Genomic DNA, 27,313 nt, shown 5'->3' on the forward strand with positions numbered 1-27,313 from the left:
AAGCCCAGAGGGGATGGAGTATGTGACACCTCCACCTGGTCCTCTGCTGGGAGTTGGGCTGGGCTCCTGGGACAGTGGGAGATCATGAAACATTACAGCACTGCAGAGAGACAGCTCTGGCCAGGAGCAGCTCCTCTACCAAGCACACAGGGCTGGGGACACTGCCTGGAGGCACCGAGGGGAGACCTGTGAGGCTGAGAGAGCTGATGGATGCTGAGAGCTCACTGGAGGAGAAATCTCCACAGCACTCTGCCTGGTATGTCTGTGGGTGCAGGGCAGTGCAGGTTCTGTTCCTGGAGGGATCTCCTAAAGCTGGGACATGGGGCAGTGTGTGGGGTCTGTCAGAAGGACAGGTTCTCTATAGGACAAGGAAGTGCTGCCTGGAAGGGATGTCCTTCTGCCCCATCAGAGGGACAGGGCAGGACAGCTGTCTTGTCCTGGGCATAGCTGCAGAGGTGTGAAGCAGCGTGTGCACCCAGGGGTGCCCAGGGCTGTCCTTGTGAGCAGGGTCCCTGCGCCCTGGGGGCTGTGTGCTGGGGCAGGGACTCTGCTGCTGCCAGGGTCAGCACTAGGGCTGCCTCATGAGATTTCCACAGGGAAATGGACAGTGGGAGGAGTGACCCAGGGAAGAGGAGCATAAGATTGTTCTGCAGTAATAATGTGCTGCATGGGTCATGTCTTCTCCTAGCTCCATCTGATCCCTGAGAAATTCCAATGGAACACTGAAGAACAACAAGGAAATATTTTCCTGTAGGTATGAGTCTTTGCTTTGATTTTTCCTCTCCTGTGGGATGTGCTGACTGTTGTAGATGAGAACTTACTTCTCACCTCAGTCATAGCCAATGAAATCTCGATTCTCATTAAGTCTTAGGAGCTTCACCTGAGCCCTGCACACACAGAGGTTCCCTGGGGCAGTGCCCTGATGCCAGGAGGGGTCTGCAGAGCAGAGCTGAGCACAGGGTAGGTGGGATGAGGTCTGTGAGCATAGAGCAGGAGGTGACTTGAGCAAAGCAAAGCAGCTGCAGGGACAGATGCAGGCAGCAGAGACATTATCAGGGATGGGGATGGAGCTGCTCACAGAAATGTCCTGGCAGTGGGGATGTGGGACCTCCCTGACATCCCCCACATTGCTGACACTTTCCTGCAGCAACCCCCTTGTTTCTGCCACCCAGCACAGACTCCACACCCAGAGTTCCAGAGTTTCAGACTCTTCTCCTTAGCAGCCCAACCCCAGTGAGGAGAAACCCCTGAGTGCCTGTCTGTCTGTTTGTCCCTGTCCTTATAGCCTTGGCTGCAGCATTTCTTGCTGTTTCCCCTCCTGTCCTTGCTGCCTTTGTCCCACCATTACCTTGGGCACTGGGCATGTCCATAGGTGGGGCTGACACTGAGCTGACCCTCATCTCAAGACCACCACTTCCTAACCCAGCTGACCACCCTCCCATCAGTGGCACAATCAAGCCAGCACAAAACAGCGCTCCCAAAAGGGACCTGCCAAAAGTCTTCCTGAATACAGGGAGTCAATTTGAGGGCATTCAACAAGTAGTAGAAGGGATTTTCCTCAAAAATGATTCCTAATTTCACTGCTTTTTCTTCCTCTAACAGGTCTCCACACTTGGCAGCAGCAGATGTCCAACAGCAGCTCCATCAGCCAGTTCCTCCTCCTGCCCTTTGCAGACACACGGGAGCTGCAGCTCCTGCACTTCGGCCTCTTCCTGGGCATCTACCTGGCTTCCCTCCTGAGCAATGGCCTCATCATCACCACCATAGCCTGTGACCACCACCTCCACACCCCCATGTACTTCTTCCTCCTCAACCTCTCTCTTACTGACCTTGGCTGCATCTCCACCACTGTTCCCAAATCCCTGGCCAATTCCTTGTGGGACACCAGGGCCATTTCCTACACAGGATGTGTGGCTCAAATCTTTTTCTTTGTATTTTTGATCATCACAGAGGCCTGTCTTCTGACTGTCATGGCCTATGACCGCTACGTTGCCATCTGCCACCCCCTGCACTACGGGACCCTCCTGGACAGCAGAGCTTGTGTCCATATGGCAGCAGCTGCCTGGGGCAGTGGGTTTGTCTATTCTGTGCTGCACACAGCCAGTACATTTTCCCTTCCCCTCTGCCATGGCAATGCTGTTGACCAGTTCTTCTGTGAAATTCCCCAGATCCTGAAGCTCTCTTGCTCAGATGCCTACCTCAGGGAAACTGGAGTCATTGTGGTCGGTGCCTGTTTGGCTTTTGGGTGTTTTGTGTTCATTGTGGTGTCCTATGTGCAGATCTTCAGGGCTGTGCTGAGGATCCCCTCGCAGCAGGGGCAGTACAAAGCCTTTTCCACGTGCCTCCCTCACCTGGCTGTGGTCTCCCTGTTTGTCACCACTGGTGTGTTTTCCTACCTGAAACCCCCCTCCATCTCCTCACTATCTTTAGACTTGGTATTGGCATTTTTTTACTCCGTGGTTCCACCAGCAGTGAACCCCCTCATCTACAGCATGAGGAACCAGGAGCTCAAGGATGCCCTGTGGAAACTGATGACTGGATGTTTCTAAGCAGCAATAAACTGCTTGTCTTCTGAATACCACTGAGAATGTAACTCCTGTTATGATGAGTTCATATTTAATAGGGGGTTTAGTTGGTAGTTTTTGGTTTCTCTCTAGTTTGTCTAAGCTGTATTAACATGGTCAACGTTCATCCCATTGCTAATGCAGTATCACCTGCTCTTCTGTGTAAGGATGAGCTGTGCTCTCTTTGCATCATGTCTGCTTCCACAGAGCCATAATTTTCCTCTTTTTTTCCCCCTTTTATTAATAAAATTTTTACAAGAATGTTTTCATCAGCTGAACAACTGGAGTACTTGTCTTTAATGGCAATGCTTTTCCACCATGACAGGATGGGATAAGGACAGCTTACTGACAAAATTCATCATGAATGTAGAACAATAATGGCCAGTTATACCCAGTGCTAACACAGGGTACCTTGTTTACCTGACAATTATAGAGTACTGCCTGAAAGGAAGGAAAGACGGAAAGACAGACAGACTCTTCTGGAGGCATCAAGCTCATACCCTTCCCCAACCAGCTTCTTTTATGTGAAAGTGGTGTCAGGTGGTATGGAAAATAGCCCAGGTGAACTCAGATCACCTGTGCTGGCTGCTTGGGGAGGTTAACTCTCACCTGGCCGGAACCAGGACATTATCCACCCCTTTTTCTACACCATCTACATCATGGCCAGATCTTACACGTTCAGAGTATTGGGGACATTCATAACATCATTGATCTATTATTTAGAACATCTGCCATGGACAGATTTAGTTATACACCAAAAATTTCCTGGCTATCCTTTCCTAGAACTAAACCCCCTTGGGGTACACACTGGACTTCCCCATCCTTTCGCATCCCCCACCAAGCGCGCCCAGGTCCCTGAACAAAAGCAATCCCATGAAAGGGTTTGCCTTTGTCTGAAGAAGGAACATCCCAGAGTGTCTTCCCCAACAGGTTTTTAATGTGTAATACAGGGACTTTATGCCCCTCCACGGTCTGTTGAAGTCTGCGGTGGTTTTGCCTTGGCTACAGGCCAAATGCCCATCAAAATCCCCCTATCACTCCCCTTTTCATCCAGAAAGGGGAGAACATAGATATTGGGAGGCTTAGGATTTGAGATAAGGACAGAGAGCAATCACCCTGCAGTTAGTGTCATGAGTAAAACAGACTCAACACAAAATAAAGGAAAGAAAACTGATTTATTACACTACAGCTACACACCCAGTGACTCCAGAGTCAGGTAATGAGAAGAGTGGCCAGGTCTTAAAGCGCCTTCCCCCATCCCTCCCTTCTTAGCAGACTTCACTTTAGTCAGGATTTTTCTCCCATCATCCCCCCCACAGTGGCACAGGGAGGGGCAGGGACTGGGGGAATGGGGTTTCAATCAGTTCCTCCAGAGTTGTTTTACTTCTTAGCTGGGGGGGTGGAAATCCACACCCCCTTCCCCTGCTGCACTGTCTCTCTCTCTCTCAAATCTTCTTAAACCTTCTCTTAAAACTTCAAGGGAGATACCATGACAAAAGGTTCCACCACAACACCCACACATCAAGGCAGCTCAGACATGACTAGATGGGGAAGCGGTCACAAGGAGAAGAATTTGGTCATTCCAGGGGATGCCATAGCAGTCAGAGGTGCTGAACTGGAATCTGGCCATGAGCACATTGGGCTGCACTGGGAGGAGAATGGCCACGCAGACAAGGGCCCTTCTGGTCCATCTGGACTCAGCACAGGCAATGCCACCTCTGGAGCAGCCAGTCCCAGTGCAGGGCTCCCTGGTCTGGAGGAATGGGGAGGAACAGTAATGTGATCTGACAAAGTCTGCCAAGATACAGATAGGGGTCTTGTGTGGAGAGGCTGAGAGACCTGGGCTTCTTTAGCCCAGGGGAAGCCCTCTTGTGCTACGTGAAAAGAACATAAGAAAGGAAGTCCATGTGAAACTGCAGCTTTGAAGATCAGAGTGGACGTGAGGATAAAGAAATGTCACTCTGAGGGCAGTGCTGTGGTGCTTAAAGTCACTCAGAGGAAGTGTGGATGAGCTGGTGGCTTTGTGTTTGTGGGAACAGCTGGTGAGGAGGGAGAGACAGCAGTACAGGCAGGGACATCATGGGTTGTGATCAAAGTGGGGAAAGGGGTTGGGTGCTTGCAGTCTGCAGGGAAACAGGCACAGGCGTGGGGCAATGCAGGATGGGCTGTGGTGCAGATGGCCAAGGGTGCTGAACAGGCTGAAAGGGCCTGATAGAAATGAAGCCTTTTCCCCCTTGGCTGTGGCTGGTGTCCTTGCCACAGAGAAGACGCATTGTCTTCACAGCCATGGAGCATCGGTGCATCCTTGAACCCACCCATGTGTAGGCCACCATGTGCCAGACCCCTGTCCTTCCCTTGGTGACATACTCCTCACATCCCAAGGAGGAGCCCTGAGACACAGATGAGGGTCAGGATCTGCCTGCCAGGATCAAGCCAGGATGTCCTCAGCGTCAGAGCTGCCTGCGCTTTGCCTGTGTTTGTCCTCATGGCCTCCAGTTGTCTGCTCTAATGAGCCCATGGGGAAGATTTGTCAGCAATGGCTCCCAGTGGGGCCTGATAATGCTTCAGGGTGCTTTGGGCATTACTCCTGACTGAACTTCTTGAGAGGTTTCTTCACTCTCCTCTTGGTATCTTGAAGTCCTTGGACTCAGAAGAAAGTGTACCATGGGGCTCAGTAATCATACAGAAAGCACTTACAAACATGGGTCTTCAAGTCATTTTCTTTAAAAATATAAGACATTTAAAAATAGTTGGAGAGGAAAATTTCAAAGTAGTTTCACAATGGAGGGTTTTTTCATAGGAAAAAATGTTTCTGTCATATTTCAGATCATGGAAGAAAGTTCAGCAGCATGCTGCAATGGGGGCTGGGGCAGAGGTCTCCTAAGGAGATCTGGACAGGCAGGAAAAGCAGTCTCTTGAGATCCAACCCTGCATGGAGAACCTTGCTCTTCCTGGGACTCCCAACACTTTTCCTGACATCATCTGTGCTCACAGGCACAGACAAATTTCTCTGACAACAAACAGCAGTTAAACATGACACAGTTTAATACCCATGAAATCTCTCTCCTCAGCTGCCTGCTACGGCCAAGCAGCGTGTGAAGGGGGTCAGCTCTCAGAGGAGATTCTCTGGAACAGGAACATCTTTTGGTTCATTGTGGTGGTTTAACCCTGGCTGGAGGCCAGATGCCTACCAAAGTTGGTCTGTCACTCCCCTTTGTAATTGGACAGGGGAGAAAATATACATTGAGAGGCTTAGGAATCAGTGTAAGGACAAGGAGAGATCGTCCTGTCATCAATGACATGGGAAAAACAGACTCAACACAGAGTGAAGAAGGAAAACTGTCTAATTTCTTAGTCTGCATGACAAAAAGAGTGAAACTGGAGCCGGAAGCGTGACCAAATCTTAAAACACTTTCCCCTCACCTCCCCCTTCTTAGCAGACATTAGTCAGAATTTTGCTCCCTTCTTCACCCCATTGGCAGCGCAGGGGGGCAGGGACTGGGGAAAATGGGGTTCTCGGTTACTTCTTCATGAGCTGTTTTCCTCTCTCGGAACTTAAAATACCTCTAACCTCCCCCCCAACTTCCTTCTTAGCAGACTTCACTCTAGTCATGATTTCACTCCCTTCTTCCCCCCGATCGAAGCACAGGGGGGCAGGGACTGGGAGATGGGGCTTTGGTCAGTCCTTTGCAAGTTGGTTTCCTTCTCAGCCGCGGGGCCTGGGGGGCCATTCATTCCGCACCCTCCCCCTGCTGCACCGTGGGGTCTCACCCACGGGAGACAGCCCGCCACGAACTTCTCCAACCTGAGTCCTTACCCACAGGGCTTTATTCATCGGCTGCCCTGACGTGGGTCACTGCTATGGGTGCAGTCATAAATCACAGTGTCTCTCAGTCCCTCCACAGGGTTCCAAGCCTACCCCAGCAAAACTGTTCCAGTGCAAATCTCTCTCTCACTCATCTCTGTCTCTCTGATTCTCCTCATGGCTGCATGTGCTGGCAGGGGCTTCTTCCAACGTAGGGTCACAGCATCTCCTGTCTGTCTCCACCTGCTCCATCCAGCGTGGAGCCCCTCCACGGGCTGCAGGTGGGGTCTCAGCCTTTTCCACGGGTTTCTCCAGGGGCTGAAGGGGCATCTTTCTCTCTGGAACCTGGGGCACCTCCTCCCCTGCCCTGTGTCTGCACAGCTTGTTACATCTTCTCCCTTCCTCCTCTGGTGGCAAAATGCAGCTGCTTCTGGGTTGTTTTCTCCTCTATGTGATTCTAGGAGGCGCTCGAGTATCTCTCGGCCATGATTTTGGCCTTGAATTGCTCGTTGTTTATAGTTTAGGCTGGCAGAAAACTCTAACTGCTGCTTAAAGAAACCGTCTCAGCAGCACAGCCTCACAAAACTGCAACAGGTGGGTTTCCCATGATCACCTCCTCATGTCTTTGCCATGGTCAAGCAGAGAGAACCACAGGATGCCTCGGAGTGTGGGATTCTTTCTGGAACATGGGAAGGCCAGCTTCAGATGGGTGAAATTGTTTTCTGCCCAGGTGGGCAGAAGGACATTTCCTCTTTGAGTTGTCAGACCTCTCAAGACAACTTATCCACAGCTGAGACAAGGGAGGAACAAAGACTTTCTTCAAATAGATGGAGTTGGCCAGGCTCCTCAGCCACTGTCGGTGCTTCTTCCTTTCCCCAATCTATTACTGCCAGTGAATTGGCATATGATGATGGTGCACTCCACACAGACTCACACCACATGGGTGAAGAACATTGGACTTCGTCAGGATTGGTGGGTAGCTGCAGATCATCAGGATCATAGTAATTCATCTCTCACATGGCTAATCCCCTCAAATACTGCATACTCTTCTCCTGTGGTCATGCACGTGCCTGGCCAACAAATGACATCTTCACTGAACAGGTACCTTTCCCCCAAACTTGACAAAAGTGGCCTCCAGAGGCTGAGGGCTTGAGACTTCTTTCCAATCACCTTGTCAATGACTCCTTTTCTGAACAGGGATCCCAGCTGCTTGGCCTTCCTGCCTTCTAATTCTAGGCTGTGTGCCCCATTGTCTCAGCATTGGAGTAGCCAGGGGATGATGTGCTCCCCTGGAAGGCAGCTGAAATCTTTTCTCATTTCTCCCAAATGACTGATGTACAAGGGTCAGGTTATAATGCTCACGCCTGGAGGAGAAACAGACAGACCCCCTGTGGGTTGGGAGGAGGACAGTTTACTGACAAAATCACAGTAAAAAATGATAACAGCACACTGCAAACCACACTCACATCCAGTGATACCAGAGAGTGCTTTACTGACCAAAGGATAACAAGGTACTGCACAATGCACGGACAAACCAAACACCCCGGCCACACTCAGACTGTCCTTAAGGAACCCAGGAGTGCCCCTCTCCAACCAGCCCCTTTTATGGGGAGTGATGTCAGGTGGTGTGGAAAACAGCCTGGACACACTCAGCTCAGCTGTACTAACTGAAGTCACCACTGCTGTCTGCTTGGGGAGGTTAACTATTGCGTGGCCAGAAACAGGACTGCTGTGCATTTAATCTCCCCTGTTTGTCACATATTTCTACCTGTCCAAAGTCAATTGACCGTGTCTGAAATCATTGTTCCAACAGTGGATCTCCACACCAGTGCTTCTGGTTGCTCTCTACATTTCCCTTCCCCTTCCCCTTGGACCATTCAGACACCTCTCAACCATCCAGCTGCTGCTCTGAGTTTCAGGGAGTTAAACCCTTGCCTTTCTGGCAGTCGTCTGACTCATTCTGTCTTTAGCCAACTCTTGAGTTGTGGTGATTTCACAGTCTCCTTCCTCACTAGAACATTTCTCACCTGGTTAAGCTTTGTGGCAGGTGAACCTCACTGGTGGCAGATTGCACTGGGCATAGAGTGAGGAGTGTTTGATTTAATGGTGAATCTTGTCAGGTTTCTTCTGTTGTTGGGAAAATAACTCCCTGTGTGCTGCCTGTGTGCAGCCAGTTCTCTAAGGAAAGCAGGGGAGCTGGTACAGAGGGGCTGTAATGCCCCACTGTGGAGTGCAGCAGAGAGACCTGATGTAAGGACAAGGGATGCAAGTCCCAGTTGGCTGGTGAGAGTCATGGTGGGCTTGTGGAGATGTGCAGCAAGGTTGTCCCCACTGTGTCAAGGGACACTTTTTCAGACCAGTCCAGACCTCTTTAGGAGGCACCCTGGATCAATCTCAGTCAGATGTTGTCATCTCTCCTCTACAGTGAAAATAATAACTTACACACTTAAAAATAAATCAATTTTACTCTGAGCTCCCTTTGAAACAGCTCCAATGATCTGTACATCTCTTGAAGACTTGAAGATAATTACATCAAGAGACATAGCTCATTAGGGCTTGCTTTTTATTTTTAATGAGCCCTGGGATGCATTTGGTGCTGAGTCCTTGAAGCTCAGGTACTGAGAGGAAATTACAGAAAAATATTCATCTCGAAAGCAGAAGCCAAAGTCCCCTGAAGTATTAATGAGTCCCACTGAGAGCCATTGCTGGCTGAGCCTCCCCAGGGACTCGTTAGAACAGGTAATTGGAGGCCATGTTGGCTGGTAGGCAAAGGCAATGTACAAACAGCTGAGATGCTGAGCAAGCCCTGGGTTGGTTTGATGCAGTATGAAGGCCAAGCCCTGACCCCCAGCCCGAGGGAAGACAGGTCCCTGTCCCTCAGGCATTGCTCAGGCTCTTCCTGGGTCATCGTGGGGTGTGTAACGCTGAGGGAAGAAAAACAGGATGAGAGTATCTTCTCATTGGTGGTCCAAAGCCCAGCTAGAAATTCATCTGGCTTCCATTTAAATAAAAGAAAGAGCAGGGAGACCCTCCATCCCCTATCAGATTCAGGAGAAAACATTGTGAAAAGACGAGGACAAGGCTGAGGTGCTTAATGAAATCTTTGCCACTGTCTTTAGTAATAGGAGCAGTTGTACAGAGAGAATCCAATTCCCTGAGCTGGGAGACAGGGACAGGGAGCAGAATGAGCCCACCTCAATCCAGAAGGAGATGGTCCTGCTGCACCACAGAGATGTGCACAGATCTGTGGGGCTGAATGGGATGCACCCAAGGGTTCTGAAAGAGCTGGCAAGGGGGGTTCACCAAGCCACTTCCCATCAGTCCTGGCTGACTGGATCAGTCAGTGTAATCCCCTATATAAGAAGAAACAGGAGTCTGATCAGGGAAATTACAGGCCTGAGAGTTTGACATCAGTCCCAGAGAAGCTGGTGGAGCAGATCATCCTGAGCAGCATTATCCAGTTCATGAAGAACGCCCAGGTGATCAGGCCCAGTCAGCTTTGGTTCATAAGGGCAGGTCCTGTTTGACCCACTGAATCTCCCTCTATGACAGGGTGACCTGCTTCTTTGACACGGGAAGGGCTGTGTTTATTGTCTACCTGACTTTAGCAAGGCCTTGGACACAGTTTTCCAGAACTTTCTCTTACAGAAGCTCACTGTTTGTGGCTTGGAAACTGTGGTGGTTCAGCCCCAAACAATGGCTGAGCAACACATGCTGTTTGCTCACTCCTGGAGGACAAACAGACAGAGCCTCTGTGGGCTGGGATAAGGACAGTTTACTGACAAAAGCACCATAAAAGGGGGAACAATAACAGCCCCAATTGCACTCACATGCATGGCTGAGAGGTGTGAAGCAGCGTGTGCACCCAGGGGTGCCCAGGGCTGTCCTTGTAAGCAGGGTCCCTGCACCCCAGGGTCTGTGTGCTGGGGCAGGGACTCTGCTGCTGTCAGGGTCAGCACTCAGCCTGCCTGCTGGACTTCTATCAGCAGTGCAGAAAGAAGCTGTGAGTTTAAAGTGTGACCCATGGAAGGACAGTGTAGGGTCCTTCTGCTGTCAAAGTGTGCTGTGTAGGACAGGTTTGCTCCCAGCTCCAGCGGATCCCTGGCAACTTCCCAGGGACTTTTCAAGAACAACAAGGATGAATTTTCCACTCCAGGTAAAGAGACTTTGCTTTGAATTTTCTGCTCTTGTGGACTGGCTGGGAAGTGGGAGCTGAACTTTTCGTGATAACTTTGCAGCAGGCAGTGCAAACTCATTGGTCATTAGGACTTGTCAGAGCATCTCCTGAGCCCTGCACACACAGAGGTTCCACGGGGCAGTGGCCTGATGCCAGGAGGCGTCTGCAGAACAGAGCTGAGCACAGGGTAATTTGGATGAGGTTAGTGAGCACAGAGCAGAGGTGACATGGGCAAAGAGAAGCATCTGCAGGGACAACTGCAGTTAGCAGATACATTGGCAAGGAGGAAGAGTGAGCTGCTCCCAGCATTGCCCTGGCAGTGGGATTTGGTACCTCCCTGACATCACCCACCGTGCTGATACTTTCCCACAGCAACCCCCTGGTTTCTGCCACCCAGCACAGACTCTGAGACAAGACTTCCATGTTTTCAGTCTGAGAAACCTGCGAGTACCTTTCTGTCTGTCCCTGTCCTTGCAGCCCTGGCTGGACTGTTTCTCACTGTTTCCCTTCCTTTCCTTGCTCCCTTTGTCCCACCATTACCAAAGCTCTGCTCTGCCCTCAGGTGAAATAGGAGTGACAGTGCTGAAAAGCTCATTCCTATCCACAGGGGATTTAGTCTGAGATCACACCATCCTTCTCTTTACTGGCTGCTGCAAGGCAGGACTGAGTTCTCCAGAGCCCACAGCTGACCCTCTTCCCAGCAGTGGCACGCTCAAGCCAGCACAAAGCAGACCTGCCAAAAGGGACCTGCCAAAAGTCCTCCTGAATGCAGGGAGTCAATCTGAGGGCATTCCCTAAAAATTAGAAGATGTTTTCCTAAAAGAAGAGTTCCATCACTTTTCACTGTGTCTTTTCCTCCTTGGACAGGTCTCCTCACTTGACGGCAGCAGATGTCCAACAGCAGCAGCTCCATCAGCCAGTTCCTCCTCCTGCCCTTTGCAGACACACGGGAGCTGCAGCTCCTGCACTTCTGCCTCTTCCTGGGCATCTACCTGGCTGCTCTCCTGGGCAATGGCCTCATCATCATCACCATAGCCTGTGACCACCACCTCCACACCCCCATGTACTTCTTCCTCCTCAACCTCGCTGTTACTGACCTTGGCTGCATCTCCACCACTGTTCCCAAATCCCTGGCCAATTCCTTGTGGGACACCAGGGCCATTTCCTACACAGGATGTGTGGCTCAGGTCTTTTTCTTTTTCTTTCTGCTCTCAACAGAGTTCTGTCTTCTCACTGTCATGGCCTATGACCGCTACGTTGCCATCTGCCACCCCCTGCACTACGGGACCCTCCTGGGCAGCAGAGCTTGTGTCCACATGGCAGCAGCTGCCTGGGGCACTGGGTTTCTCTATTCTGTGCTGCACACAGCCAATACGTTTTCCCTCCCCCTCTGCCATGGCAATGCTGTTGACCAGTTCTTCTGTGAAATCCCCCAGATCCTCAAGCTCTCCTGCTCAGATGCCTACCTCAGGGAAACTGGAGTCCTTGTGGTCGGTGCCTGTTTAGGCTTTGGGTGTTTTGTGTTCATTGTGGTGTCCTATGTGCAGATCTTCAGGGCTGTGCTGAGGATCCCCTCACAGCAGGGAAGGCACAAAGCCTTTTCCACCTGCCTCCCTCACCTGGCTGTGGTCTCCCTGTTTCTTAGCACTGCCATATTTGCCTACCTGAAGCCCCCCTCCATCTCCTCCCTTTCTTTGGACCTGTTAGTGTCATTCCTTTACTCGGTGTTTCCACCAGCAGTGAACCCCCTCATCTACAGCATGAGGAACCAGGAGCTCAAGGATGCTGTGTGGAAACTGATGACTGGATGTTTCTAAGCAACAAGGAACTGCTCATCTTCTTCTGCTTATCACTGACCATGTAACTCATATTAGGACCTGTCTCTATGTAGTATAGCTTTTAATTCCTGTATCTTTGTTTCCCTCTAGTTTATTTAAACTGGAATATGATGGTCCACATTCATCCCATTGCTGATACAGTATGACCCACACGCTGGGTATCGATGGGCTGTGCTCTCTTTGCATCACATCTGCCTGAAAAGTTGCACAAATTTTTCTTTCTTAAAATATCTCTTGACATTTATTAAATATTTATAAGAATATTTGCATTGCTTGAATCACTTGACTACTTGTCTGAAATGGCAATGCTTTCCCACCATGACAGAACAGGAATCTCCTTGAAGTGTAACAAACATAAAGTCACAGAATCTTTCACAAAGTCCAACCACAGCCTAACCCTGCCTAGTCCACCTCCAGACCATGTCATGAAGCACAACATCTGCACAACTTTGTAATACTTCCAGGGATGGTTACTCCACCACGTTCCTGGGCAGCCTGTTCCAATAGCTGAATACCCTTTCCATAAAGAAATTCTTCCTGATGTCTAACCTAAATCTCCCATAGTATAATTTCAAGCCATTCCCTGTCATCCTATTGCTTGTTACCTGAGATAAGAGGCCAACCTCCACCTCTCTATATCCTTCTTGCAGGTACTTGTAGAGGGTGATAAGGTCTCCCTCAGCATCCTGAAGACTATAACACTAAATGCCCAGCAATAGTTCCACAACAAAAGGTTTGAGGGCTGAAATATCTTGGGAGTCTGAAAACTCCCCAGGATGTCCAAAAGCAGTCCCACTAACCTTGAGGCTCAGAGCTTTTGTAGCTGAGGGAACGATCTTAATAGTGCCTGATGTCATTTTCAGTCTCTTCCAGCATCAAACTCAGACATCCCATTAGCAGCCCCAGTAATGTTGGAGCTGAGGACTGTCCTTGTCAAAGGGCACAGTCCTTACAAGTGCCTGACATAATCTGCCTGCTCCAGCAGCGTCAAGTTTCAAAAATGCAAAATGTCCAGCAAGAGCACCTAAACCTCCCCAGGTTGTGCACTGGGAGCACCAGTAAAGCTGACCCCCTTCACACGCTGCTTGGCCGTAGCAGGCAGCTGAGGAGAGAGATTTCATGGTTATTAAACTGTGTCATGTTGAACTGCTGTTTGTTGTCAGAGAAATCTGTCTGTGCCTGTGAGCACAGATGCTGCCAGGAAAAGTGTTGGGAGTCCCAGGAGGCCAGGGAGGGAACTGCTGGGCTTGGGGAAGGGCAAGGTTCTCCATGCAGGGTTGGGTCTAAGGAGACTGCTTTTCCTGCCTGTCCAGATCTCTTTAGGAGACCTCAGGACCAGCCCCCATTGCAGCATGCTGCTGAACGTTCTTCCATGATCTGAGATATGACAGAAACATTTTTCCTACGGAAAAATCCTGCATTGTGAAACTCCTTTGAAGTTTTCATCACTCAAATAAAACCTCTCCAATTAGTTGTACAAGGCTAATTTTTTTTTAAAGAAAATGACTTGAAGAGCCATGGTTGTAAGGGCTTTCTGGATGTTAATGAGCCCCATGGTGTGTTTTATTCTGAGTCCACAGACCTCAAGGTAGCAAGAGAAGAATGATGAAACCTCTCCAGATGTTTAGTCAGGAGTAATGCCCAAAGAACCTTGAAGCATTTACAGGCCCCACCGACAGTCACTACTGACAAAGCCTCCCCATGGGCTCGTTAGAGCAGACAACTTGAGGCCATGAGGACAAACCCAGGCAAAGCGCAAGCAGTTCTGATGCTGAGGACACCCTGGCTTGGTCTGATGAAGCAGAAATGCTAAGTGCTGACCCCCAGCCCCTGGGCAGGGAGATCCTGACCCTCACCTGTGTCTCAGGGGTCTTCCTTGGGATGTGGGGAGTGTGACACCAAGGGAAGGACAGGGATGTGACTCATGGAGGCCTACCCTGGGGTGGGTGCAAGGGGAAAACAATGCTCTGTGGCCATGAGGACAATGTGTCTCCTCTGAAGCCTCTGTGGCAGGGACATCAGCCACAGCTAAGGGGACAAAGACCTCATTAATATCAGGCCCTTTCATCCTGGCTGGCACCCTTGGCCATCTGCACCACAGCCCATCCCACACTGCCCCACACCTGTGCCTGTTTCCCTGTAGGCTGCAAGCACCCAGCACCTTTCCCAACCTTGATCTCACCCCATGATGTCCCTGCCTGTTCTGATGTCTCTCCATCCTCACCAGCTGTTCCCAGAGACACAAACCCACCAGCTCATCCACACTTCCTCTGAGTGACTTTTCGCATCACAGCACTGCCCTCACAGTGACATTTCTTTATCCTCACGTCCACTCTGACCTTCAAAGCTGCAGTTTCAGTGGATTTGATACCCTATGTGCTTTCCACGTACCACAGACAGGGCTTCCCTTAGCCTCCCCTCTCTCCGCCCTAAAGAAGCAATGGTCACTCAACCTCTCCACACAAGACCCCTCATTGTAACTTGGCATACTTTTACTGCCCACACGAGTGTTCCTCCCCATTTCTCCAGACTGGGGAGCCCCAGTCTGGAGACTGACTGGGTCTGACTGCTCCAGAAGTGGCCTCACCAGTGCTGCATCCAGATGGACAAGAAGGGCCCTTGTCTGTGTGGCCACGCTCCTCACAGTGCAGCCCAATGTGCTCATGGCCAGATCCCTGTTCAGCACCTCTGACTGCTATGGCTTCCCCCAGAATGACCAAATACTTCTTGTGCCCGGTTCTCCACCCATCATGTCTGAGCTGCGGGTGTTGTGCTGGAACCTTTGGTCATGGTTTCATCCCAGCTGAGGGCCGGGTACCACACAGCTACTCTCTCTCTTTAACAGGGTGTGGGGGTGGATTATGGCTGGGATGAAGGGAGAAAAAAGGAAACCAAAACCCCCAGAACATCGTGGGTTTGGATAAGAACAGTCTACTGGGCCAGCAGAGAGAGACTGACAACAACAACAGGACTTTGTAGCACAATATACAAACTGGGGCTGCACAGTGCAGTTTCTCACCGAACCGCACAGCTCAGGGGGAACAGCTCAGAGCTGTCCTGAACCTGGACAGTCCCCAAAACTCCATGTCCTGCATCTGCACGATACTCTCCCCTCCAGCCATCATCTGAGCATGACACAATTGAATGGAATACGCTCTTTGGCCAGTTTGGGTCACCTGGCTGTGTCCTGGCTGTGTCCCCGCCCAGCCCCCTGGGTGCAACTCGTGTTCTCGGAAACAGGGCAGCATAAAAAACTGACAAGTCCCTGACTGCTTGGACACAACTCGACCATCCCTGTGTTATCAGCACTGCTCTCATCTGAACTCCCAAACACGGCATTACACCCCCTGCCAGAAAGAAAATCAACTCTATCCTGGCTGAAACCAGGCGACCTTTGCAGACAACAAGTGCAACACAACAGTGGGCTCACTCTTGTAATCATACAGTATGGATAATTCCTTGGGTCAGTTATGGTCAGCTGGGCCTGTTCTGTCCCCTTCCCGGCACTTGGGCACTCCCAGTTGACTCATTTCTGGAGCAAAATTAGTCCAAAGCCCTTGATGCTGTGCAAGCCCTGCTCAGCAAGGAACAAACACATTTAGTTAGACTTTTTTGCTTACAAATCCACCCCACAGAACTTTGGGGTCTGCAAACATGAGAATTAATTCCAGCCCAGACAAAATATGGTCAGGAGGAGAAGATGTCTTCTGGTTGGAAACCTTCTTGATCTTTCTGGTCTGGAAATCCCAGCGTTTGTCAATGTGAGTTTGAAGTGCAGCTCCATTTTGTTAACAGTGCACATGTGTGCATGCAGGTATCTCTCTAAATTGTGTTCCCTCTAACAAAATGACAGCAATTGGTGTTAAAGAACCTGGGACTCTATGGCTGGACATTCAGCATGTTTGGAGGTCGATGAAGGTAGATGCCAAAAATGAAATCAGGCCTTTTTAGGACCATTCTCGTGGCTAGGAATGCCCTGAGCTCCAGGCTTACCAGTGCTCCTAGTGCAGTGCCTGGGGAGGATTCAGTCCCCACACCTTTTGCTTTGGTGCTATTGTGTTACATGAAGAAGTTTTGAATGTGGATGCAGGTAGATCTGTAAGTTGACATCAGGCCCTGTTAGTACTGTTCCCTGTCTGGGAATGCCCTGAGCCTCAAGGTTAATGGGGTTCCTCATGGGCTACCTGGGGGAGTTTCAGGCCAGGAACCTCTTCAATTCCTCACACCTTTGGTTGGGGAACTATTGCTCTACATTTAGAATATTTTAAGGGTGGTGCTGGTAGAGCTTGAAAATGACATCAGACTCTGTTAGGATCGTTCCCATGGCAAGGAATGCCCTGATCTCAAGGGTTACTGGGGCTACTCGCCTCTCACAGTGGAGGTTTCAGCCTACGAACATCTTTCATCCCTCAAATTTTATTTAGGAAGGAGTTATTGCTGGAGCTTTAGCTGTTTCGAAGCTGGATGGTAGCAGAGCCTGGAAATGACATCAAGAACTCTTAGGACTCTTCTCCTAGCAAGCAAATCTCTGAGCCCCAAGGTTACTAGGGCTGCTAGTTGGCTACCTGGGCATGTTCCATTCCAAGCAACTTTTTTCAACCCTCTCACTTTTTCTTTGGGAGGTATTGGTGGACATTTAGAGGTTTAGAATTTGGACAATGGTAGAGCCAGAAAATGACATCAGGCACTGTCACCACCATTCCCTTCGTAAGGACTGTCCTGAGTCCGAGTATAACTGGAGCTGATAGTGGGCTACCTAGTGAGGTTTCAAGGCAGGACAATCTCTCAGCCCTTCATTTTCTTTTGGGGGATTTATTACTGGATGTTTTGCAGTTTCAAACCTGGACGTTGTTAGAGCCCGAAAAATGATGTCAAGCACTGCCAGGAAGATTCTGTTGTCTATGAAAGCCCTGAGCCCTAAGGGTACTGGGGCTGCTTGTGGATTATCTCAGGAGCTTTCAATCCAGGAACATCTTTCATCCCTCAAAGCTTTTTTTAAGGATCTATTGCTGTTCGTTTAGCAGTTGGAAAGTGTATACTGGTAGAGCCCAAAAGTGACATCAGGCATTGTCAGGATTGTTCCCTTTCTAAGGAAAGCCCTGAGCCCCAAGGTTCCTGGTGGTGCTAGTGTGCTACCTGGGGAGGCTGTAGTCCGGACTACAAAGAGAAACAGACAGACCCTCTGTGGGCTGGGAGGAGGACACTTTACTGACAAAATCACAGTGAAAAAATGATAAGAGCACATCACAATCTACATTCACATCCAGTGATAACAGAGAGTACTTTACTGACCAAAGGATCACAAGGTACTGCACAGTGCAAGGACCAACCAAATGCCCCAGCCACATTCAGACTGTCCTTAAGGAAGCCATAAGTGTCCCATCCCAACCAGCCCCTTTTACGGGGGAGAGATGTCAGGTGGTGTGGAAAACAGCCTGGACTAACTCAGCTCACCTGTGCTAACTCAGGTCACCTCTGCTAATTTAGCTCACCTCTGCTGGCTGCTTGGGGAGGTGAACTCTTGCCTGGCCTGAAACAGGACTGCTGTGCATTTAATCTCCCCTGTCTGTCACATAGTTCTACCTGTCCAAAGTCAATTGACCATTGTTCCAACAGTGGATCTGCACACCAGCGTTTCTGGTTGCTCTCTAGATTTCCCTTCCCCTTCCCCTTGGACCATTCAGACACCTCTCAACCATCCAGCTGCTGCTCTGAGTTTCAGGGAGTTAAACCCTTGCCTTTCTTGCAGTCGTCTGACTCATTCTGTCTTTAGCCAGCTCTTGAGTTGTGGTGAGTTCACAGTCTCCTTACTGTCACAAAATCATCTGTCACATGGTTAAGCTTTGTGGCAGGTGAAGCTCATTGGTGGCAGATGGCACTTGGCATAGAGTGAGGAGTGTTTGATTTAATGGTGGATCTTGTCAGGTTTCTTCTGTTGTTGGGAAAATAACTCCCTGTGTGCTGCCTGTGTGCAGCCAGTTCTCTAAGGAAAGCAGGGGAGCTGGTACAGAGGGGCTGTAATGCCCCACTGTGGAGTGCAGCAGAGAGACCTGATGTAAGGACAAGGGATGCAAGTCCCAGTTGGCTGGTGAGAGTCATGGTGGGCTTGTGGAGATGTGCAGCAAGGTTGTCCCCACTGCACCAGACCTCAAGGGACCCTTTTTCAGACCAGTCTAGACCTCCTTAGGAGGCACCCTGGATCAATCTCAGTCAGAGGTTGTCACCTCTCCTCTAAAGTGACAATAATAACCTACACCCTTAAAAAGAAATCAATTTTACTCTGAGCTCCCTTTGAAACAGCTTCAATGATCTGTACATCTCTTGAAGACCTGAAGATAATTACATGTCAAGAGACATAGCTTGTTAGGGCTTCCTTTTTATATTTAATGAGCCCTGGGGTGCATTTGGTGCTGAGTCCTTGAAGCTCAGGTACTGAGAGGAAATCACACAAAAAACTCCACGTCAAAAGTAGAAGCCAAAGTACCTGTAGTATTAATGAGTCCCACTGAGAGCCATTGCTGGCTGAGCCTCCCCAGGGACTCGTTAGAACAGGTAATTGGAGGCCATGTTGGCTGGTAGGCAAAGGCAATGTACAAGCAGCTGAGATGCTGAGCAAGCCCTGGGTTGGTTTGATGAAGCAGAAAGGTCAAGCCCTGACCCCCATCCCATGGAGGACAGGTCCTGTCCCTCAGGCATTGCTCAGGCTCTTCCTGGGGCAGCATGTGTTGTGTAATGCTGAGTGAAGAACAACAGGATTAGAGTTTCTCCTTATTGGTGGTCCAAAGCCCAGCTAGAAATTCATCTGTCCTCCATTTAAATAAAAGAAAGAGCAGGGAGACCCTTCATCCCCTATCAGATTCAGGGGGAAACATTGTGGAAAGATGAGGACAAGGCTGAGGTGCTTAATGAAATCTTTGCCACTCTCTTTAGTAATAGGAGCAGTTGTACAGAGAGAATCCAATTCCCTGAGCTAGGAGACAGGGACAGGGAGCAGAATGAGCCCACCTCAATCCGGGGGGAAATGGTCCTGCTGCATCACAGAGTTGTGCACAGACTGAATGGGATGCACCCAAGGGTGCTGAACGAGCTGGCAAGGGGGCTCACCAAGCCACTTTCCATCATTCCTCTCTGCCTGGAGAGGTACCAGCAGATTGGAAATCAGACAACATAACCCCCTATATAAGAAGGGAGAGAAGGATGATCAGGGAAATTACAGGCCTGAGAGTTTGAGTTTAGTCCCAGAGAAGCTGATGGAGCAGATCATCCTGAGCAGCATTATCCAGTTCATGAAGAACCCCCAGGTGATCAGGCCCAGTCAGCTTGGGTTCATAAGGGCAGGTCCTGTTTGACCAACCACATCTCCCTGTATGACAGAGTGACCTGCTTCTTGGACAAAGGAAGGGCTCTGAATGTTGTCTACCTTGAATTCAGGAAGACCTTGGACACAGTTTTCAAGAACTTTCTCCTAGAGTAGCTGGCTGCTTGTGGCTTGGAAACTGTGGTGGTTCAGACCCGAACAATGGCTGAGCACCACATGCTGCTCGCTCACTCCTGGAGGAGAAACAGACAGAGCCTGTGTGGGTTGGGATAAGGACAGTTTATAGACAAAAGCACCATAAAAGGGCAACAATATGAGCCCCAATTGCACTCACACCCAGTGATAGCACAGAGAGTACCTTACAACCCCAACAATAACAGTGCTGCACCATGCCATGACCACCCCTCCCCAACCAGCCCCTTTGATGTGGAAGTGGTGTCAGGTTGTGTGGTAAACAGCCCAGATGAACTCAGCTCAGCTGTGCAGCCTGCTGGTGGTGGTGAGCTCTGGTCTGTCCAGTAGCAGGACATTATCCACCCCTGTTCCCACACCATCTAAATCATGCCCAGATCTTACTTTTTCAGAGTAGTGGGGAGGTTCATGACATCATTTATTTTTAGACCATCTGCCATGGACCACCATCCAGGAAATAGTATAGAGAAATATGTAATATTTGGCCTTTTTTCTCCTTTGGCAATGTCTAAAGACAGCTGGATGGCTTTCACCTCTGCAAACTGGCTGCATTTGCCTTCTCCATAGGCAGCTTCTGCAACTGGTTGTGTAAGACTCCATACAGCAGCTTTCCACCTCTGATGTTTACAGTGAGGCCTCTTCAGCACGTGTCACCTGCTCCTCTGGTGATATTCCAAAATCTTTGCCTTCTGGCCAGTCTGTGATCACTTCCAGGGTTCCTGGGTGATTGGGGTTTCTTATTCAAGCCTTCTGTGGGACAAGTGTGACCCACTTGCTCCACGTAGCATGAGTGACATGTTGTGTAGGAGGGTCTTTCCCTTTGAACATCCAGCCCAGCACTGGCAGTCGGGGTGGCAGGAGGAGCTGGGCTTCGGTCCCAATCACTTCTTAAGTGGCTCAAACCCCTTCCTGTGCTGCCACTATTTCCTTTTCTGTTAGAGTGTCTGGATTCTCTGTAGCCCCTACTCCAAAACCACAGAGACTGATTTTGAGCCTCCCCTGGTGCTTTCTGCCAGAGTCCAGGTAGGGTCGTTCTCCCTGGCTGCAGTGTAGAACACATTTTTTACATATAGCCCAGTCTGGACAGGCCCAAGGGCTACTACACAGACCATCTCCTGTTTGATCTCTTCAAAAGCTTCTCACTACTCAGGGACCCATTGCAAAACATTCTCTTACCAGGTTACACAGCAGAGAGGGCTGACAATGAGACTGTGGTTTGGGATATGCGTTCTCCAGAAGCCCACAGTGCCTAGGAATGCTTGTGTATCCTTTGTATTGGTTGATGGAGACATAGCTGCTATTGTATTGATAACATCCACTAGGATCTCACAATGTCCATCCTGCTATTTTAGTCCTAAAAACTGGATTTCTGGAGTGGGTCCCTTGACCTTGCTTTATTTATTAGAAAACAAAGCTTTAGCAGAATTAGGATAATTTTCTTCCCTTTCTCAAAAAATTCCTCTTCTGTGTTGCCCAGTTGATGATCAGTTTCTGAATGGGAATCAGGGAGTCTTTGTTGGGTGTGGTATTGTTGCCCGTCCACCATCATGGTAGCAACTGGTACTCGCTGTTTTTCAGCCTTTAGCAGCCCCACATCAGCAGGGTCTTCTGACAGTCCAGGCAGAAGAGACACTTGTTCAATGTCTTCTGTCTCTGAGGCAGCTATTGCAAAAGCCCACTGGTACCCTTTTGGGTCTTTGAAGTGCCCTCTCCAGAGGAGGTCTATGCACAGGATGCACAGAGCTGCAGACCATCAGGATCACACTAAATCATCTCTCACATGGCTAATTCCCTCATATAATGGATAAACTGCTCCATGGTTGTCCACTTGTCTGTCCAATACACAACATCTTCAATGCACTGGTTCCTTGCCCTTACCCTTGATAGAAGTCACCTCCAGAGGTTGAGGGCTTGAGACTTCCTTCCAATTGCCTTGTTACTGCCTCCTCTCTGGACAGGGATCCCAGCTGCTTGGCCTCCCTGCCTTATCCCTGCTGTGTGCCCCATTGTCCCAGCATCGCAGTCGCCAGGTGATGATGTGCTCCCCTAGAGAGGGGCTGAAGTCTTTTCTCATGTCTCTCAGCTCAAGGAGAAGGATTGGGTTATAACCTCTGATATTGCCTTCAGGTCCTTGCAATTGTCCCAGTTCATCATCATCCTGCAAGATGAGGACTGATTTCTCCATGTATTTCTTCTTCTGGATAGAGGTGACTGACAGGTGTACTGGTTGGCTGTCTGGATCAGCTCTGGGGTTGGCCTCTGAGGTTTGAGTACCCATGGTGCTTGTTGGGGAGACTGGAGGAGCTGCACTCTCTGAGGCACGGGTAGCTCCAGTGCCTGTTGTAAGGGTTCTTTCTGGCTCAGCTGTGGTGGTGGTTTCAGAGGCCTGGGCAGCCACAGTGCCTCTGGATCTGTTTTTCTTGTCTAGGTAATTTTTAATGCCCTCCCACACCCCATGCCACCCCTGACCCTTCAGCCCAGGGAAGACCTCTTGGCAATATTCTTGGAGCAGTTGTTGGTAACACATAGGTCCAGACAGACATTCAGGAGAGAGAGCAAGACACATATGCTGGTCTGAACATCCCAGGGATAGTCAACGTTCTCAACTGATGCTGTAAAAAGCCTAAAGGGAAAAGGGGAGGAGAAAGCACCCATCACCTCATCCTCTACCGTTATCACAAACCTTCAGGCCCCACCTTGGACTCCAAAAAGGGCTGTGGTGGTTCAGCTCCAACTAGTGGCTGAGCAGCACATGCCGCTCACTCACTCCTACAGTAGAAACAGACAGAGCCTCCGTGGGCTGGCCTAAGAACAGTTTACTGGCCAAATCACCATGAAAGGAGAACAGCCCACAGTGAATTTCACTTATACCCAGTTATGACCCAGTAACTGCACAACATGACTACCAACCCGATGACTTGGCTGCACTTTGACTGCCCTGGAGGCACCAGGAGTGCCCCTCCCCAACAAGCCCCTTTTCTGGGGGAGTGATGTCAAGTGGTGTAGAAAAAAGCCTGGGATAACTCAGCTCTCCTGTGCTGCCTGCCTGGGGAAGTTAATTCTGCCCTGGCAATATCCAGGACAGATGGAATGGGATTGGGATGGGGATGGGATTGGGATGATGTAGTCAAGGCACCCATCGATGAGGTGGCGTGTCAGTTTGCCAGGGTTGTTTGCCTGTGCAGCTGTAAAGTCACAGGCTGTAGGAGGTGATAACTGCCCTATGACCTGGCCAAATCCTTCCACAAACTCTGCCAGCCAGGGACTGGCTGCTGAGGGAGTAGGAAATGTTGGAGAGACTATAACAATGATCATTAAACTGTTGCCCAGAGGAGCAGCCAGGTAGATGCCCAGGAAGAGCCAGAAGTGCAGGAGCTGCAGCTCCCATGGGTTCTGTAAAGGCCAGGAGGAGGAACTGGCTGCTGGAGCTGCTGCTGGACATCTGCTGACTCTGGGTATGGATGGTCCTAACTGTGACCATCTGGTGTCTTTTCATTTGGCCAAAGGAATTCCCCACCAGGTTCAAAACTGCTGCTCCCAGGCACTGCCCTCTTTCAGCATCACTCTATTAGACCTTTAACCCACTCATGTCTGCTGGAGCACCTCTCACCTTCCATGCAGCCATGCTCCTGAACCTCTGCAGGGGGACAGAGAACCCTCCTGTCCCTGTCAGAGTGTTCTGTCTCATGCAGAGACAAGGAAAGGTGATTGTCCTGCCCAGCTCTGGTTTGATCAGGAGAAAGGACTCTGCTGGACACAAGGATTTCTCCCAGGCTGAGGGTGGAAACGTCAGTGAGAACTTCAATGTCATTCCAAGTAGGTTCCCTGGATGTTAAGGGTGGAGCCCAGAGGGAACCAAGGGTATGATGTCTTCCCCTGCTTATCTGATGTGAGCTGGGCTGGGCTCCTGGGATGGACGGTGGGAGCTCAGAAATATTGCAGCGCTGCAGAGAGACAGCTCTGGCCAGGAGCAGCTCCTCTGCCAAGCACACAGGGCTGGGGACACTGCCTGTAGGCACCGAGGGGAGACCTGGGAGGCTGAGAGAGCTGATGGATGCTGAGAGCTCACTGCAGGAGAAATCTCCACAGCACTCTGTGGAGTCTGTGGGTGCAGGGCAATGCAGGTTCTGTTCCTGGAGGGATCTTCTAAAGCTGGGACATGGGGCAGTGTGTGGGGTCTGTCAGGAGGACAGGTTCTCTATAGGGCAAGAAAGTGCTGCCTGGAAGGGATGCCCTTCTGCCCCATCAGAGGGACAGGGCAGGACAGGGTGCCCAGGGCCGTCCTTGTGAGCAGGGTCCCTGTGCCCTGGGGGCTGTGTGCTGGGGCAGGGACTCTGCTGCTGCCAGGGTCAGCACTCAGCCTGCCTTTTAGGCTTTCCACGGGGATAGAAAAGGACCTGTGGGTTGAGGGAGTGACCAAGGGAAAAGCAGAATAAAGTCCTTCTGCAGTAAAACAGTACTGCCTGGGTCAGCTTTGCTCCCAGCTCCAGCTGATCCTTGAGAAATTCCAAAGGGAATTTGGAGAGCAACAAGGAAGCATTTTCGTGTCAGGCAGAGTCTTTGCTTTGACTTTTCTTCTCCTGTGGGCTATGCTGACTGCGGTGTATTAGAACTAATTTCTCCCCTCAAGAATGTCCACATCAGAGGATTTCCTGAGCCCTGCACACACAGAGGTTCCCCCAGGGCAGTGCCCTGATACCAGGAGGGGTGTGCAGAGCAGAGCTGAGCACAGGGCAGGATTGATGAGGTCTGTGAGCACAGAGCAGGAGGTGACATGGGCAAAGAGAAGCAGCTCCAGGGGAAGCTGCAGGCGGCAGAGCAATTGTCAGGGAGGGAGAAACAAGCAGCTCCTCCCAGGAATGCCATGGCAGTGTGGATTTGGGACGTCCTTGATATCCCCCCATGTGCGGACACTGATATTCTACAGGAATACCAGGGTGTGATCACAGAGCACCCAGCACAGGGCAGCTGAGTCCAGGGCTGATGGACAGAGCAGCTCTCCCCACTCTGCACTCAGGGAAACTTTTCACTGGCCCTGCAGCAGCAATGTCAGGCAGTTCTGACAGAAGAAACAGTCCTCAGTTGCAGTGAGGAGGAAAGCAAATCTCCAAAGCTCTGATCTTCCGTAGGTTAAAACTGGAGTGTCAGTGCTGAAAAGCTCATTCCTATCCACAGGGGATTTAGTCTGAGTTCACACCATCCTTCTATTTACTGACTGTTACCAGGCAGGACTGCGTTCTCAAGAGCCCACAGCTGACCCTCCTTAAGCCAGCACAAAAGGGACCTGCCAAAAGTCCTCCTGAATACAGAGAGTCAATGGGAATTGGAAGAGGTTTTCCTCCAAGATGATTTCCCTAACGACTCACTGTGCCTTTTCCTCCTCTGACAGGTCTCCACACTTGACAGCAGCAGATGTCCAACAGCAGCTCCATCAGCCAGTTCCTCCTCCTGCCCTTTGCAGACACAAGGGAGCTGCAGCTCCTGCACTTCTGGCTCTTCCTGGGCATCTACCTGGCTGCTCTCCTGGGCAATGGCCTCATCATCATCACCATAGCCTGTGACCACCACCTCCACACCCCCATGTACTTCTTCCTCCTCAACCTCTCTGTTCTTGACCTTGGCTGCATCTCCACCACTGTTCTCAAATCCATGGCCAATTCCTTGTGGGACACCAGGGCCATTTCCTACACAGGATGTGTGGCTCAAATCTTTTTCTTGGTATTTTTGTTCTCATCAGAGTTTTCTCTTCTCACTGTCATGGCCTATGACCGCTACGTTGCCATCTGCCACCCCCTGCACTACGGGACCCTCCTGGGCAGCAGAGCTTGTGTCCACATGGCAGCAGCTGCCTGGGCCAGTGGGTTTCTCAATGCTGTGCTGCACACAGCCAGTACATTTTCAGTGCCCCTGTGCCATGGCAATGCTGTTGACCAGTTCTTCTGTGAAATCCCCCAGATCCTCAAGCTCTCCTGCTCAGATGCCAACCTCAGGGAAACTGGAGTCCTTGTGGTTAGTTCCTGTTTAGTTTTCGGGTGTTTTGTGTTCATTGTGGTCTCCTATGTGCAGATCTTCAGGGTTGTGCTGGGGATCCCCTCGCAGCAGGGACGGCACAAAGCCTTTTCCACCTGCCTCCTTCACCTGACCGTGGTTTCCCTGTTTGCAACCACTACCGTGTTTGCCTACCTGAAGCCCCCCTCCATCTCCTCCCTATTTCTGGACCTGGTAGTGTCATTCCTTTACTCTGTGTTTCCACCAGCAGTGAACCCCCTCATCTACAGCATGAGGAACCAGGAGCTCAAGGATGCCGTGTGGAAACTGATGAGTGGATATTTTAAGCAGCAATAAATTGCTCATATCAATCACAATGTAGTCTCTATTTAGTAGGTTTTAATTTTCTGAATTATTTTTTTTTCCTTTTAGATTGTCTATATTATAATTACATGGTGCACATTAGTCCTATTCCTAACAGAGTATCTCTAGGTCTTCATTGCTCCAGACACAACGAAATGACAAAGTATGCACAATTTGCAGCATGTCTGCCTCCAAAGGGACACAATTTTTCCTTCTTTTATTTTATTATTATTTTTTTAAAATTTAAAAGCACCTCTTCTTCTCCTGAAACATTTGTCTACTTGTCTGGAGTGGCAATGCTTTCCTACAAGAGCAGAATGGGAATTACCAGTATTGGTACCCACGGCAGCAGAAGAAATACTAACCTTCCCCTTTACCTGTCTTACCTCCAGTCTGTCTTCATCTCCATCATCATGCAGGTGTTTCCACCTCTCCTGATGATGTGGCCATGCCTAAGGACAGCTTTTCAGCAGACTAGATGGATGTGTCCTCACTGAATTCCACCTTCACTTGCTCTTTGGTCATTCAGATGCTGCTCAGTCTCCATTTCCTGCTTTGAGATTCAGAGAGTTGGAAAACATCCCATCTTTCAGAAGTCTAATGAACTGTTCTGTCAGCAAGTCAGTGTGTTGATAAGTGACCTTCCTATGTATCTGATTAAATCTGTTCTGGGAGAGAATCTCCTCTGAAAGCTGACCCCCTTCACACGCTGCTTGGCCGTAGCAGCAGCTGAGGAGAGAGATTTCATGGGTATTAAACTGTGTCATGTTGAACTGCTGTTTGTTGTCAGAGAAATCTGTCTGTGCCTGTGAGCACAGATGATGCCAGGAAAAGTGTTGGGAGTCCCAGGAGGCCAGTGAGGGAACTGCTGGGCTTGGGGAAGAGCAAGGTTCTCCATGCAGGTTTTGATCTGAACAGACTGCTTTTCCTGCCTGCCCAGATCTCCTTAAGACACCTCAGGACCAGCCCCCATTGCAGCATGCTGCTGAACTTTCTTCCATGATCTGAGATGTGACAGAAACATTTTTTCCTAAGACAAAGTCCTCCATGGTAAAACTCCTTTTAAAT

At 50.1% G+C, this 27,313-nt stretch overlaps 3 protein-coding genes across 3 annotated transcripts; all 3 read left to right on the forward strand.

The window, feature by feature from the left end:
• Positions 1–1,625: 1,625 nt before the first annotated feature.
• LOC311202402 (olfactory receptor 14C36-like) lies at positions 1,626–2,549 on the forward strand (the record flags this gene model as incomplete). The annotated part of the gene is made up of 1 exon (XM_084276992.1): positions 1,626–2,549. One exon carries the CDS (start codon positions 1,626–1,628, stop codon positions 2,547–2,549), a length of 924 nt encoding a protein of 307 aa, XP_084133118.1.
• An 8,887-nt stretch (positions 2,550–11,436) lies between these two features.
• LOC311202532 (olfactory receptor 14A16-like) lies at positions 11,437–12,363 on the forward strand (the record flags this gene model as incomplete). The annotated part of the gene is made up of 1 exon (XM_084277115.1): positions 11,437–12,363. One exon carries the CDS (start codon positions 11,437–11,439, stop codon positions 12,361–12,363), a length of 927 nt encoding a protein of 308 aa, XP_084133241.1.
• A 12,943-nt stretch (positions 12,364–25,306) lies between these two features.
• On the forward strand, positions 25,307–26,239 carry LOC311202403 (olfactory receptor 14A16-like; the record flags this gene model as incomplete). The annotated part of the gene is made up of 1 exon (XM_084276993.1): positions 25,307–26,239. One exon carries the CDS (start codon positions 25,307–25,309, stop codon positions 26,237–26,239), a length of 933 nt encoding a protein of 310 aa, XP_084133119.1.
• Between the last annotated feature and the right edge of the window lie 1,074 nt (positions 26,240–27,313).

This window comes from Gallinula chloropus (genome assembly GCF_964237585.1).
Source record: "Gallinula chloropus genome assembly, chromosome: 30".
In the NCBI taxonomy this organism is placed as follows: domain Eukaryota; kingdom Metazoa; phylum Chordata; class Aves; order Gruiformes; family Rallidae; genus Gallinula; species Gallinula chloropus.